The sequence below is a fragment of the Cherax quadricarinatus genome, chromosome 11 (genome assembly GCF_038502225.1).
Source record: "Cherax quadricarinatus isolate ZL_2023a chromosome 11, ASM3850222v1, whole genome shotgun sequence".
NCBI lineage: Eukaryota > Metazoa > Arthropoda > Malacostraca > Decapoda > Parastacidae > Cherax > Cherax quadricarinatus.
The window spans coordinates 39735046-39752142 of record NC_091302.1 but is presented as its reverse complement, the minus strand read 5'-3'; the positions used below and the strand labels follow the sequence as shown (position 1 = coordinate 39752142).

The 17097-nt window shown below is 40.9% G+C and overlaps 1 protein-coding gene across 1 annotated transcript in view; it reads left to right on the top strand.

Moving 5' to 3' along the window:
• Positions 1–17097, top strand: part of Atf6 (bZIP_ATF6 domain-containing protein ATf6) — a gene marked incomplete in the record, with an annotated part of 187176 nt that overhangs the window by 83155 nt on the left and 86924 nt on the right. The window contains 1 exon segment of the mRNA XM_053775152.2: positions 7274–7387. Coding sequence (XP_053631127.2) covers positions 7274–7387 — 114 coding nt within the window.

The window sequence follows — 17097 nt, the reverse complement described above, 5'->3', positions numbered from 1 at the left end:
GTAGTCATCATTAAAACTTGAAAATAATTAATGTGATACACTTGAGTGAAATAACCCTTTTATATGACAGAGCTAGAATTAATTTTTTCACTTCAGTTTGATTACTGATTTTGGTCTTAATAGTTTCATTATGGAATAAACTTCAGAATCAGCAGTTAAAATAGTGTGCTAGGGAAAATATCTGCAAGATAATTGTGTACTAATGTGTTTGGATTTCTAGAATAAATGTGTTCTGTTCATTCTGTTAAAGAATGACTTCCCCTCATGGGAGGTTCCTTGTTACTGGTGAGGGACTCATAATCTGAGGAATTGGACTTATTCTTCCCTTTCTGGGGGTCAAACCTGATTGCCTCCCATTTCCCAGGCATTGTATGACTCCTAAGGGTTTAGTGCTTTCCCAAAAACAAAATAATTAGCATGAATTATGCTTTGCAATGCTAGTAGTATTCCCCCCCCCCCCCCAACAAGTCGGCCGTCTCCCACCGAGGCAGGGTGACCCAAAAAAGAAAGAAAATCCCCAAAAAGAAAATACTTTCATCATTATTTAACACTTTCACCACACTCGCACATCACTGTTTTTGCAGAGGTGCTCAGAATACACCAGTTTAGAAGCATACACATATAAAGATACACAACATATCCCTCCAAACTGCCAATATCCCAAACCCCTCTTTTAAAGTGCAGGCATTGTACTTCCCATTTCCAGGACTCAAGTCCGACTATATGAAAATAACCGGGTTCCCTGAATCCCTTCACTAAATATTACCCTGCTCACACTCCAACAGATTGTCAGGTCCCAAGTACCATTCTTCTCCATTCACTCCTATCTAACACGCTCACGCACGCTTGCTGGAAGTCCAAGCCCCTTGCCCACAAAACCTCCTTTACCCCCTCTCTCCAACTCTTTCGAGGACGACCCCTACCCTGCCTTCCTTCCCCTATAGATTTATGTGCTTTCCGTGTCATTCTACTTTGATCCATTCTCTCTAAATGACCAAACCACCTCAACAACCCCTCTTCTGCCCTCCACACCTTTTTCCTAATTTCCACACTCCGAATTTTCTGCATAATATTTACACCACACATTGCCCTTAAACAGGACATCTCCACTGCCTCCAACCATCTCCTCGCTGCTGCATTTACCACCCAAGCTTCACACCCATTTAAAGAGTGTTGGTACTACTATACTTTCATACATTCCCTTCTTTGCCTCCATAGATAGCGTTTTTTGACTCCACATATACCTCAATGCACCACTCACCTTTTTTCCCTCATCAATTCTATGATTAACCTCATCCTTCATAAATCCATCCGCCAACACGTCAACTCCCAAGTATCTGAAAACATTCACTTCTTCCATACTACTCCTCCCCAATTTGATATCCAATTTTTCTTTATCTAAATCATTTGATACCCTCATCACCTTACTCTCTTCTACGTTCACTTTCAACTTTCTACCTTTACACACACTCCCAAACTCATCCACTAACCTTTGCAATTTTTCTTTAGAATCTCCCATAAGCACAGTATCATCAGCAAAAAGTAACTGTCAATTCCCATTTTGAATTTGATTCCCCAAAATTTAATCCCACCCCTTTCCCGAACACCCTAGCATTTACTTCGTTTACAACCCCGTCTATAAATATATTAAACAACCATGGTGACATTACACATCCCTGTCTAAGACCTACTTTTACCGGGAAGTAATCTCCCTCTCTTCTACACACCCTAACCTGAGCCTCGCTATCCTCATAAAAACTCTTTACAGCATTTAATAACTTACCACCTATTCCATATACTTGCAACATCTGCCACATTGCTCCTCTATCCACTCTAACATATGCCTTTTCTAAATCCATAAATGCAATAAAAACTTCCCTACCTTTATCTAAATACTGTTCACATATATGCTTCACTGTAAACACTTGAGCTACACATCCACTACCCACTCTGAAACCTCCTTGCTCATCCGCAATCCTACATTCTGTCTTACCTCTAATTCTTTCAATAATAACCCTACCATACACTTTTCCTGGTATACTCAGTAAACTTATTCCTCTATAATTTTTAGTCTCTTTTGTCCCCTTTCCCTTTATATAAAGGGAACCTTTATCCACCAATACATAATCTAATAAACTACTTTCATTACGTGCTACATCATACCTTGTATATTTATTTATCCTCTTTTTCATAAAATACGTATTGCTTATTACCAAATCTCTCTCTACACATAGCTCAATTAAAGGCTCCCCATTTACATTTACCCCTGGCACCCCAAATTTACCTACTACTCCCTCTATAACATTTTTACCCACTTTAGCATTGAAATCCCCAACCACCATTACTCTCACACTTGATTCAAAACGCCCCACGCATTCACTCAACATTTCCCAAAATCTCTCTCTCTTCTACACTTCTCTCTTCTCCAGGTGCATACACACTTATTATAACCCACTTTTCACATCCATTCTTTATTTTACTCCACATAATCCTTGAATTAATACATTTATAGTCCCTCTTTTCCTGCCATAGCTAATAGTAATAGTAATACTTCTATTATTTTTTTAGTGTCTGATATGTGGAAGATGGCTAATGTAACTCCTATTTCTAAAACAGGGGACAAGTCGTTACCGTCAAATTACCGCCCAATAAGCCTGACCTCAATTGTAGGCAAATTACTAGTCAATTATAGCTGAGATTATAAGAAGCCATCTCGATAAGCATAGTTTGATTAATGATACTCAGCATGGATTCACAAGAGGCCGGTCTTGTCTAACTAATTTATTAACTTTCTTCAGTAAAGCTTTTGAGGCTGTTGACCACAATAAAGAATTTGATATTATTTACTTAGATTTTAGTAAGGCTTTTGATAGAGTTCCGCACCATAGACTGTTAAAGAAAGTGGCAGCTCATGGCATTGGGGGAAAAGTGCTCTCGTGGATCGAGTCATGGCTCACTGACAGGAAGCAGAGAGTGTCCATAAATGGGGTTAAATCCGAGTGGGGATCTGTAACAAGTGGCGTTCCACAGGGATCAGTCTTGGGCCCGTTGTTGTTTATAATATATATCAATGATCTTGATGAGGGAATTACTAGTGATATGAGCAAATTCGCCGATGACACAAAGATAGGTAGGATAATCGATTCAAACGTAGATGTTATGGAACTTCAGGAGGATTTAAACAAACTCTATTCTTGGTCAGAAAAGTGGCAGATGCAGTTCAATGTAGATAAATGCAAGGTTCTGAAGCTTGGGAGTACCCATAACCCTAGTACTTAGAAGTTAAATGATGTAGAACTTAGCCATACAGATTGTGAAAAGGACTTGGGGGTTATGGTGAGCAGCAACCTTAAACCAAGACAGCAATGCCTAAGCGTACGTAATAAGGCAAATAGATTACTGGGATTTATATCAAGAAGTGTAAGCAACAGAAGTCCAGAGGTCATACTCCAGCTTTATACATCATTAGTAAGGCCTCACCTAGATTATGCAGCTCAGTTCTGGTCTCCGTATTACAAAATGGACATAAATTCGTTAGAAAACATTCAGCGTAGGATGACTAAATTAATACATAGCATTAGAAATCTTCCTTATGAAGAAAGATTGAAGACTCTTAAGTTACATTCACTTGTTAGACGAAGAATGAGGGGAGACCTGATCGAAGTGTATAAGTGGAAGATAGGTATTAATAAAGGGGATATTAATAAGGTCTTGAGGATGTCTCTCCAAGAGAGAACCCGCAGTAATGGATTTAAATTAGATAAGTTTAGATTTAGAAAGGACATAGGAAAGTATTGGTTTGGAAATAGGGTAGTTGATGAGTGGAACAGTCTACCTAGTTGGGTTATTGAGGCTGGGACTTTGGGTAGTTTCAAATCTAGGTTGGATAAGTGCATGAGTGGGAGGGGTTGGATTTGAGTGGGACTTTCACATCAGAGCTTATTTCTTGGGTGGCATTGAAAATTGGGTTGGGCAAATGTTTTGTTAGTGGGATGAATTGTAAAGGACCTGCCTAGTATGGGCCAGCAGGCCTCCTGCAGTGTTCCTCCTTTCTTATGTTCTTATGTTCTTATTTTTTATTTTTTTTTATTATCACACTGGCCGATTCCCACCAAGGCAGGGTGGCCCGAAAAAGAAAAACTTTCACCATCATTCACTCCATCACTGTCTTGCCAGAAGGGTGCTTTACACTACAGTTCCTAAACTGCAACATTAACACCCCTCCTTCAGAGCGCAGACACTGTACTTCCCATCTCCAGGACTCAAGTCCGGCCTGCCGGTTTCCCTGAACCCCTTCATAAATGTTACTTTGCTCACACTCGAACAGCACGTCAAGTATTAAAAACCATTTGTCTCCATTCACTCCTATCAAACACGCTCATGCATGCCTGCTGGAAGTCCAAGCCCCTCGCACACAAAACCTCCTTTACCCCCTCCCTCCAACCTTTCCTAGGCCGACCCCTACCCCGCCTTCCTTCCACTACAGACTGATACACTCTTGAAGTCACTCTGTTTCGCTCCATTCTCTCTACATGTCCGAACCACCTCAACAACCCTACCTCAGCCCTCTGGACAACAGTTTTGGTAATCCCGCACCTCCTCCTAACTTCCAAACTACGAATTCTCTGCATTATATTCACACCACACATTGCCCTCAGACATGACATCTCCACTGCCTCCAGCCTTCTCCTCGCTGCAACATTCATCACCCATGCTTCACACCCATATAAGAGCGTTGGTAAAACTATACTCTCATACATTCCCCTCTTTGCCTCCAAGGACAAAGTTCTTTGTCTCACAGACTCCTAAGTGAACCACTCACCCTTTTCCCCTCATCAATTCTATGATTCACCTCATCTTTCATAGACCCATCCGCTGACACGTCCACTCCCAAATATCTGAATACATTCACCTCCTCCATACTCTCTCCCTCCAATCTGATATCCAATCTTTCATCACCTAATCTTTTTATCCTCATAACCTTACTCTTTCCTGTATTCACTTTTAATTTTCTTCTTTTGCACACCCTACCAAATTCATCCACCAATCTCTGCAACTTCTCTTCAGAATCTCCCAAGAGCACAGTGTCATTAGCAAAGAGCAACTGTGACAACTCCCACTTTGTGTGATTCTTTATCTTTTAACTCCACGCCTTTTGCCAAGACCCTCGCATTTACTTCTCTTACAACCCCATCTATAAATATATTAAACAACCATGGTGACATCACACATCCTTGTCTAAGGCCTACTTTTACTGGGAAATAATTTCCCTCTCTCCTACATACTCTAACTTGAGCCTCACTATCCTCGTAAAAACTCTTCACTGCTTTCAGTAACCTACCTCCTACACCATACACCTGCAACATCTGCCACATTGCCCCCTATCCACCCTGTCATACGCCTTTTCCAAATCCATAAATGCCACAAAGACCTCTTTAGCCTTATCTAAATACTGTTCACTTACATGTTTCACTGTAAACACCTGGTCCACACATCCCCTACCTTTCCTAAAGCCTCATTGTTCATCTGCTATCCTATTCTCCGTCTTACTCTTAATTCTTTCAATAATAACTCCACCATACACTTTACCAGGTATACTCGACAGACTTATCCCCCTATAATTTTTGCACTCTCTTTTGTCCCCTTTGCCTTTATACAAAGGAACTATGCATGCTCTCTGCATGCATAGTACCTTAGATACCTAGGTACCTTACCCTTTTCCATACATTTATTAAATAATTGCACCAACCACTCCAAAACTATATCCCCACCTGCTTTTACCATTTCTATCTTTATCCCATCATTCCCGGCTGTCTTACCCCCTTTCATTTTACCTACTGCCTCACGAACTTCCCCCACACTCACAACTGGCTCTTCCTCACTCCTACAAGATGTTATTCCTCCTTGCCCTATACACGAAATCACAGCTTCCCTATCTTCATCAACATTTAACAATTCTCAAAATATTCCCTCCATCTTCCCAATACCTCTAACTCCCCATTTAATAACTCTCCTCTTCTATTTTTAACTGACAAATCCATTTGTTCTCTAGGCTTCCTTAACTTGTTAATCTCACTCCAAAACTTTTTCTTATTTTCAACAAAATTTGTTGATAACATCTCACCCACTCTCTCATTTGCTCTCTTTTTACATTGCTTCACCACTCTCTTAACCTCTCTCTTTCTCCATATACTCTTCCCTCCTTGCATCACTTCTACTTTGTAAAAACTTCTCGTATGCTAACTTTTTTTTCCCTTACTGCTCTTTACATCATCATTCCACCAATCGCTCCTCTTCCCTCCCGCACCCACTTTCCTGTAACCACAAACTTCTGCTGAACACTCTAACACTACATTTTTAAACCTACCCCATACCTCTTCGACTCCATTGCCTATGCTCTCATTAGCCCATCTATCCTCCAAAAGCTGTTTATATCTTTCCCTAACTGCCTCCTCTTTTAGTTTATAAACCTTCACCTCTCTCTTCCCTGATGCTTCTATTCTCCTTGTATCCCATCTACCTTTTACTCTCAGTGTAGCTACACCTAGAAAGTGATCTGATATATCTGTGGCCCCTCTATAAACATGTACATCCTGAAGTCTACTCAACAGTCTTTTATCTACCAATACATAATCCAACAAACTACTGTCATTTCGCCCTACATCATATCTTGTATACTTATTTATCCTCTTTTTCTTAAAATATGTATTACCTATAACTAAACCCCTTTCTATACAAAGTTCAATCAAAGGGCTCCCATTATCATTTACACCTGGCACCCCAAACTTACCTACCACACCCTCTCTAAAAGTTTCTCCTACTTTAGCATTCAGATCCCCTAACACAATTACTCTCTCACTTGGTTCAAAGGTTCCTATACATTCATTTAACATCTCCCAAAATCTCTCTCTCCTCTACATTCCTCTCTTCTCTATTAATTAATAAAATAACAAAATTTTGCCAGATTTTAATTCTGATGGTGGGTAGTACAGTGCCTGCACCTCTGAAAGAGGTGGAAATGTTGCAGTACAGATGGTCATTCGAGGTGTGATGTCTTTGCTTCTTTTTTTGACAAGACAGCCATTTTTTTTTTTTGGGGGGGGGGAGAGGGGGTGACTTCCTACTGTGTGGTTTACTTTTTCAGACTGAGACAAGACTATGTGCAAGTCTTAATGTGTGGTAATTACAATATATTGACTAATAATTATGGCTGCACCGTCTTGTATGGATATTGAGACAGTTATGTTTTTCTAAGGTTTGTTTACATTTGCAGGTGAAAGATGAACCTTGTTCTCCAGAGCACTTCTTACAGATGCCACCAACCCCGGATGACACTCAGGATATTTGGGAATTGCTTTGTGCTCCAGATGTGAAACCCAGTATCGTAGTGAGTGATTTCTTTATATATACTACAATCAATGAAGTATTTTAACAGTAGTATAGACTGGATTAGAAAACTATAAAATAGTCAAATAATTGGACTCTGATGAACAACATAGGTACATTTAGTGGCACCTATCAAATATTATTTATAGTGTGCTTTTTTGATGTGTGTTGGAGGGTACCTATTCTCTTGGTACAGTTTGGTCAACAAATGTTGATTGACTAGGAGAAACTTTTACAATATTTTTTTTTTTTAATGAACTGATGTATGGTATGAAAATATTCAGTGACATGTTCTATCAATATTTGATTTTTTTTTTTTTTCCAACAAGTCGGCCGTCTCCCACCAAGGCAGGGTGACCCAAAAAGAAAGAAAATCCCCAAAAAGAAAATACTTAAATCATTCAGCACTTTCACCTCACTCATACATAATCACTATCTTTGCAGAGGTGCTCAGATATGACAGTTTAGAAGTCCCTCCAAACTGAGAATATCCCAGACCCCTCCTTTAAAGTGCAGGCATTGTACTTCCCATTTCCAGGACTCGAGTCCGGTTATATCAAAATAACCAGTTTCCCTAAATCCCTTCATTAAATATTACCCTGCTCACACTCCAACAGCTCGTTAGGTCCCAAAAACTATTCGTCTCCATTCACTCCTATCTAACATGCTCACACATGCTTGCTGGAAGTCCAAGCCCCTTGCCCACAAAACCTCCTTTACCGCCTCCCTCCAGCCTTTTTGAGGACAACCTCCCCCTCCCCTTCCTTCCACTACAGATTTATATGCTCTCCAAGTCATTCTACTTTGATACATTCTCTCTAAATGACCAAACCACCTCAACAACCCCACTTCAGCCATCTAATACTGTTAGTAACTCCATACCTCCTAATTTCCACACTCCAAATTCTCTGCATAATATTTACACCACACATTGCCCTTACACAGGACATCTCCACTGCCTCCAGCCGTCTCCTCGGTGCAGCATTTAGGACCCAAGCTTCACACCCATATAAACCATACCCCGGCCGGGATTGAACCCGCGGTCAGAGAGTCTCAAAACTCCAGCCCGTCGCGTTAGCCACTAGACCAGCTAGCCACAATATGATTCGTCCAACTAGGTATATTTCTACACCATAGGAAGGTTAGCACAGGCACCACTGTGACCACAAATGCAAGTTTTTACAGACGAATCTCCAGCTAGCGTGGCCGTGACGAACTCTAGCTCAAGTCCCTTCACTGCCGTCAACATGACTCACGAAATCGTAATGACACGATTGCAAACAAACGAATATTATTGTGGCTAGTTGGTCTAGTGGCTAACGCGACGGGCTGGAGTTTTGAGACTCTTTGACCGCGGGTTCAATCCCGGCCGGGGTATGGTTTGTTTGCAATCGTGTCATTACGATTTCGTGAGTCACCCATATAAAGAGTGTTGGTACCACTGTACTTTCATACATTCCCTTCTTTGCATTCATAGACAACATTTTTTGTCTCCACACATACCTCAATGTACCACTCACCTTTTTTCCTTCATCAATTCTATGGTTAACCTCATCCTTCATAAACCCATCTGCTGACAAGTCAACTAAAAAATATGTGAAAACATTCACTTCTTCCATACTCCCTCTCTCCAATGTGATATCCAATTTTTCTTTATCTAAATCATTTGATACCCTCATCACCTTACTCTTATCTATGTTCACTTTCAACTTTCTATCTTTACACATCCTCCCAACCTTGTCCACTAACCTTTGCAACTTTTCTTTAGAAACTCCCATAAGCACAGTATCATCAGCAAAAAGTAACTGTCATCTCCCATTTTATACTTGATTCCCCATAATTCAATCCCACCCCTCTTCCCAGCACCCAGAATTTATTTCTTTTACAACCCCATCTATAAATATATTAAACAACCATGGTGACATTACACATCCCTGTCTAAGCCCTACTTTTACCTGGAAGTAATCTCCCTCTCTCCTACATACCCTAACCTGAGCCTCACTATCCTCATAAAAACTCTTTACAGCCTTTAGTAACTTACTACCTATTCCATACACTTGCAACATCTGCCACATTGCTCCTCTATCCACTCTATCATATACCTTTTCTAAATCCATAAATGCAATGAAAACTTCCCTACCTCTATATAAATACTGTTCACATATATGCTTCAATTTAAACACTTGATATTCACATTTCCTACCCACTTTAAAGGCTTCTTGCTCCTCTGCAATCCTACTGTCTTACCTCTAATTTGCAAATATTTGCAAATATTTGCAATATTTGCAAATGTATGTGTGAAATGTATGTGAAGTAAAACAAGGGTTGGATGTGAAAAGTGGGTTATAGTAAGTGCATATGCACCTGGAGAAGAGAGAAGTGTAGAGGAGAGGGAGTTTTGAACCAAGTGAGAGAGTACTTGTGGTTGGGGATGTCAATACTAAAGTGGGTAAAAGTGTTGTAGAGGGAGTAGTCAATAATTTTGGTGTGCCAGGGGTAAATAAAAATGGGGAGCCTTTAATTGAACTATATGTAACAAGAAGTTTGGTAATAAGTAATACAGTGGACCCTTGTTTTTCGTAATTAATCTGTTCTAGAGCGTGACTAATGGCGAAATTGACGATTTGCGAAACCATTTTCCTCATAAGAAATAATGTAAATCCAATTAATTCGTTTCAGATCAAAAGTATTAACAAAAAATTTTTTTTTTTTTACATGAAATATAGATTTACATACACAGAAAACAATGAGACATGAAGAATAAAATAGTAACATCACACTTACCTTTACTGAAGACTCTTGTTGGTGCATGTATAAAATATGTCATTACATATGTTAGGAATTGTGAAGGTGGCAGGGGAGTGTTTGGAGGCAGGACAAGATAGTCATTCAATATGACACTAATATCAACTCTGTGGCTTATTTATCTATCACAATTCATCTATTATTTTATTATTATTATCACACTGGCCGATTCCCACCAAGGCAGGGTGGCCCGAAAAAGAAAAACTTTCACCATCATTCACTCCATCACTGTCTTGCCAGAAGGGTGCTTTACACTACAGTTTTTAAACTGCAACATTAACACCCCTCCTTCAGAGTGCAGGCACTGTACTTCCCATCTCCAGGACTCGAGTCCAGCCTGCCGGTTTCCCTGAACCCCTTCATAAATGTTACTTTGCTCACACTCCAACAGCACGTCAAGTATTAAAAACTTGTCTCCATTCACTCCTATCAAACACGCTCACGCATGCCTGCTGGAAGTCCAAGCTCCTCGCACACAAAACCTCCTTTACCCCCTCCCTCCAACCTTTCCTAGGCCGACCCCTACCCCGCCTTCCTTCCACTACAGACTGATACACTCTTGAAGTCAATTCATCTAATATAATAAAAAATATTAATAACATAGAAACATGACATATACTCTAGAATGAATAAAAAATTGCATTATATATGTCATAAGTGGTGTTGTGTTTTGTTGGGTGTATAAGGGCCACTAAGAGCATAAGCCGTACATAATGGTGGCAGAGGCGGCTGTGTTGTCAGTAGCCCTATATTACTCCAACAACATTAGAGGAGTTAGGTTTGTGCTGTCCTTTTTCTATCGATTAATTGCTTAACTTACTTGCTACACTGTTAATGTTACACTTTATCACTGGCTGGCGCTATAGCCTTTATAGACTCGTGCTCCTTTAGTATCGTACATATCATAGAATCACCACTTTGGTACTTTGCTATGAGTTCTTTCTTGAATTGTATTGCGTTTCTCACCTTTAGCAAAGGGCTGGCACTAGGAGCTTTCTTTGAGGCCATGGTGGATTATTTAGCAATTGCAAGCACTAAAACAAATGGAACATTACAAAATGTATCGTATGAAGGCGTGGGATTGTCCTCACTCGCTGATAAACAATGGCACACTGGCTGTGAATGGAGCGGGGCTGCTTGGGGCCATGCGTACGCGTCTGGGGCGAACAACTATTTGCGAGTCAAACTACGATTCGCAAGTCGATATTTTGATGAAAAAAATTACGATTTTTTAAAATTACGACTTCCGATGCTTACGTAAAACAAGGGTCCACTGTGCATATTTTATGAAAAAGAGGATAAATAAGTATACAAGATGTGATATAGCATGAAGCACATAATGCAAGTAGTTTTAGATTATGTATTGGTGGAAAAAAGGTTGATGGGTAGGCTTCAGAAAGTACAGTGGTCCCTCGCTTTTCGTAGCTCTCGGCAATCGTAAATTTCGCCAATCATAGGGGTATTTTCGTATAAACGTGGACACTCTATTCATAGGTTGACTCGCGAATAGTAGTTCGTCCGGGATGCGTATGCACGGTGTGAGCCGGGGCGGCCTCCCTACCCAGCCAGTCTGGCATTGTTTACCAGTGAGTGAAGGTCCCCTCAAGTGCTCCTACGAAATATTTCATAATATTCCACTCATTTTTAGTGCTTGCAAGTACTAAATAAGCTACCATGGCTCCAAAGAAAGCTCCTAGTGCCAAGCCTGTGGTAAAGGTGAGAAATATGTACAGTGACAAAGTCTTGGGCCATTTTAGGGAAGTGTTTAAAGAGACGCCAGAAACAGAGCTCTCTCCACAGTTACTTTGCGAGACAGGACTAGAGTGACTCTCAAGGTGGTCCTAGTGGCATTAAGAAACAGAGAAGAGAAGCAACCCCAGAGAAGCAATTGGTACCTGAGGTGTTGCTGGAAGGGGATTCCCCTTCCAAACTGTAAACAATCCAATCTCTCTCCTCCTCCAGTCTCCCATACACTAAGAAGAATCTCCAATAAAGGTAAGTGTTACACTGTTAATGTTTCATCCATCATTTCCCATTGTATTGTTTATGTACTACATGTATATTTCATGTAAAAAAATTTTTTGTTTTAATACTTCTGGGTGTCAGGAATGGATTAATTGTATTTACATTATTTCTTATGGGGAAAATTGATTCGCAAATCGTAAATTTCGTTTATAGTAACGGCTCCAGGAACGGATTAATTGCGAAAAACGAGGGACCACTGTACTTGTTTATAGAGGAGCAATGGATATATCAGATCATTATCTGGCTGTAGCTACAGTTAGCATAAGAGGTAGATGGGACAAAAGGAAAATGGCAACAGTAAGTAAGAGAGGTGAAAGTTTATAAACTAGGTGGGAGGAAGTTAGGGTGAGATATAAGCAACTTTTGGCAGAGAGGTGGGCTAGTGCAAGTAGTGTGGGAGGGAAGGTTGACAAGGGATGGGATAGTTTTAAAAATGCAGTATTAGAATGTGGGGCAGAAGTTTGTGGCTATAGGAGGGTGGGTGCAGGAGTGTGGAAAGGGTTCGTGGAGATATGATGGTTGGAGTTATACACACTTGTTGGATGGTAACTCTATATTGCAGAGTGCGAGAAGGGGGGGGGGCCAAACTGCCTGTACTGACGCCTGCTTGGATTACGGGGAACTGAGGCCTAGGGAGCGTATCCCACGCACTCATGCGACATCATGTGACGTCACACATGCTAGTAGCTGAGCCTAGCAAGGGGTCATGTATGTAAACATATGGATGGTACTAGCTATGATACTCAGACAACATATACATATATGGGATCAGCAACTATGCTGACAGGGGGAGAGAGGAGTAATTAGTGGAATGATGAAATAAAGGGTGCAATAAAAGAGAAAAAGGTAGCTTATGAGAGGTTTTTACAAAGCAGAAGTGATATAAGAAGGGCAGAGTATATGGAGAGTAAAAGAGAGGTGAAGAGAGTGCAAAAGGAGAGCAAATGATAGTGGGAGAGGCACTGTCAAGAAATTTTGCTGAGAATAAATAAAAATTTTTGAGAGAAAAAAGTTAAGAAAGCCTAGGGAGCAAATGGATGTCACTTAAAAGCAGAGAAGAGGAGTTAGTAGATGGGGAGTTGGAGGTATTGGGCAGATGGTGGGAATACTTTGAGGAACTTCTTAATGCCGATGAAGAAAGTGAGGCAGTAATTTCATGCACTGGCCAGGGAGGTATAACATCTTTTAAGAATGAAGAAGAGCAGGATGTGAGTATGGGGGAGTTGTGTGAGGCATTACATAGAATGAAAGTGGGTAAAGCAGCTGGAACTGATGGGATCATGACAGAAATGTTAACAGCAGGGGGAAATAGTGTTGGAGTGGCTGGTTTTTTTTTTTTTTAATAAATGAAAGAGGGTGGTAGTGGTACCAACACTCTTATATGGGTGCGAAGCTTGGGTTGTAAATGCTGCAGCGAGGAGACGGTTGGAGGCATTAGAGATGTCCTATGTAAGGGCAAAGTGTGGTGTAAATATTATGCAGAAAATTCGGAGTGTGGATATTAGGAGAAGGTGTGGAGTTAATAAAAGTATTAGTCAGAGGGCTGAAGAGTGGTTGTTGAAGTGGTTTGGTCTTAGAGAGAATGGATCAAAGTAGAATGACATGGAGAGCGTATAAATCTATAGGGGAAGGAACGCGGGGTAGGGGTCGTCCTCGAAAAGGTTGAAGGGAGGGGGTAAAGGAGGTTTGTGGGCGAGGGGCTTGGACTTCCAGCAAGCGTGCACAACTGTATTAGATAGGAGTGAATGGAGACAAATGGTATTTGGGACCTGACGAGCTGTTGGAGTGTGAGCAGGGTAATGTTTAGTGAAGGGATTCGGGGAAACCGGTTACTTTTATATAGCCGGACTTGAGTCCTGGAAATGGGAAGTATAATGCCTGCACTCTCAAGGAGGGGTTTGGGATATTGGCAGCTTGGAGGGATATGTTGTGTATCTTTATACGTATATGCTTCTAAACTGTTGTATTCTGAGCACCTCTGCAAAAAGTGATAATGTGTGAGTGTGGTGAAAGTGTTGAATTATGATGAAAGTATTTTCTTTTTGGGGATTTTCTTTCTTTTTTGGGTCACCCTGCCTCGGTGGGAGACGGTCGACTTGTTGAAAAAAAAAAAAAAAAAGTTTACTGAGTATACCAGGTAAAATGTATAGTAGGGTTATTATTGAAAGAATTAGAGGTAAGACAGAGAGAAAGATTGCAGATGAGCAAAAGGCTTTAGAATGGATAGGGGATGTGTAGATCAGGTGTTTACATCAAGGCATATATGTGAACAGTACAGTGGAACCCCGGATTTCGTTCACACTGGATATCGTACAATTCGGATTTTGACCACTTTTTTGGTGAAATTTTGCTCCGGATTTCATACCTCATCCCAGAAATTGTCCATATCAGACAAGTCTGCTCACCTGGGATGCCACCACCCATGTGTACATGTCTCAGTCTGGCTCTGTCACTGGTTGAGTGAGCATTCATCCGAAACATTTCATAATAATCCATTGTTTTTTGTGCTCATTTATTGCGTGCAACTGTGAAATAAGTCACCATGGGCCCAAAGAAAGTTCGTAAAGAAGGTAAGAAACATGATAGAATTCAAGAAAGAGATTGTAGAAAAATACGAAAGTGGCGTACATGTGGCCAAGCTCCCCAGGATGTATTGTAAGTCCAAATCAACAATCGGTTCCATCCTGACAAAGAAAGTAGAAATTGAGGAAACTGATGTTGTGAAAGGGCTAAATATGCTAATGAAACAAAGATCACAAACAATCGAAGATGTGGAGAGACTGTTGTTGTTGTGGATCAACGAAAAACGGTTAGCAGGAGATAGTGTTGTGGAGTCTGCCATTTGCGAAAGGGCAAGGCAGTTGCATGCAGATCTCGTAAAGGAAATGCCTGGAACGAGTGCTGCTGTTAGTGAATTTAAGGCCAGCAGAGGCTTGTTCGACAGATTCAAGAAGCGTAGTGGCATACAGTGTTGTAAGGCATGGTGAGGCTGCAAGTTCAGACAAACATGCGGCTGAAGAATTCGCTGATGAATTCAAGGAGTACGTAGAGGCTGAAGGATTCATCCCCCAACAAGTCTTCAGTTGACAAAACAGGCCTCTTTTGGAAGAAAATGCCAAAGAGGACCTACATCACACAGGAGGAAAAGGTACTGTCAGGACACAAGCCTATGAAGGATAGGCTAAATCTTTTGTTCTGTGGTAATGCTAGTGGGAATTTCAAAGTGAAGCCTTTACTGGTGTATCACTCTGAAAATCCCTGAGCGTTCAAGAAAAGCAATGTTGTCAAGAGTAAAATGTATGTGATGTGGAAAGCTAATAATAAGATATGGGTCACGAGGCAAATTTTCATTAACTGGGTCCATTAAGTGTTTGGCCTGAGTGTGAAAAAATACCTCCTGGAAAATAAATTGCCACTCGTGTGCCTCCTGGTACTGGACAGTGCTCTCATCCTCTAGACTTGGAAGACCAGTTGTTTAGGGACTTCAGTTTTATAACAGTGAAGCTCTTGCCTCCTAACACCACTCCTCTCATCCAGCCCATAGACCAGCAGGTCATTTCTAACTTCAAAAAACTCTACACGAAAGCAATGTTTCAAAGATGCTTTGAAGTGACCTCGGACACTGAATTGACCCTAGGAGAGTTCTGGAGGAATCACTTCAATATCCTCCATTGCATAAGCCTTATAAGTAAGGCATGGCAGGGAGTGACTTCCAGGATTTTGAACTCTGCTTGGAGAAATTTGTGGCCAGAATGTGTCCTCAAAGATTTTGAAGGGTTTGAGGCTCACCCAGTCGATCCTACACCTGTTGTGGAATCTACATTGGACCCCCGGTTCACGTTATTAATCCGTTCCTGAGAGCTCATCGTAAAGCAAAATTATCGGAAAGCGAATCAATTTTCCCCATAAGAAATAATGGAAATCAAATTAATCCGTGCAAGACACCCAAAAGTATGAAAAAAAACTTTTACCACATGAAATATTAAGTTTAATGCAATAGAATAATTACAGTAACAATAATAATAATAGAATAATCACAATAGAATAATTGACACCTTTAATGAAGATATGGTGATGATTGATGGGATGGGAGGAGGGGAGTGTCGAAGTTTTTAATGATTAGAAGGAGAATCCCCCTCCATTAGGACTTGAGGTAGCAAGTCCTTTTCTGGGGTTACTTCCCTTCTTCTTTTAATGCCACTAGGACCAGCTTGAGTCACTGGACTTCTGTCGCACAACATATCTGTCCATAGAGGCCTGTACCTCTCGTTCCCTTATGACTTTCCTAAAGTAGTTCACAACATTGTCAGTGTACAGGTTGCGAACATGGCTTGCAGTAGCTGTGTCAGGGTGATTTTCATCAAAAAAGGTTTGCACTTCAAGCCACTTTGCACACATTTCCTTAATCTTTGAAGTGGGCAACTTCGTCAATTTCTCTATCCCCTCCTCCGAAGCAGTTTCCTCAGGTCTGGCCTCTTGCTGTTGAAGATGATCTAGCAGCTCATCAGTGGTTAGTTTGTCATTGTCCTCCTCCACCAACTCTTCCACATCCTCCCCACTAACCTCCAACCCCAAGGACTTTCCCAATGCCACACTGGATTCCTCAACTGGCATAGAATTCCCAGGGTTAGCCTCAAACCCTTCAAAATCCCTTTTGTCTACACATTCTGGCCACAGTTTCTTCCAAGCAGAGTTCAAGGTCCTCTTAGTCACTCCCTCCCAAGCCTTACCTATAAGGTTTACACAATTGAGGATATTAAAGTGATCCTTTCAAAACTCCTTTAGTCAATAGAGTATCTGTGGTCACTTCAAAGCACCTTTCAAACAGCTTTTGTGTGCAGTTTCTTGAAGTTGGAAATGACCTGCTGGTCCATGGGCTGC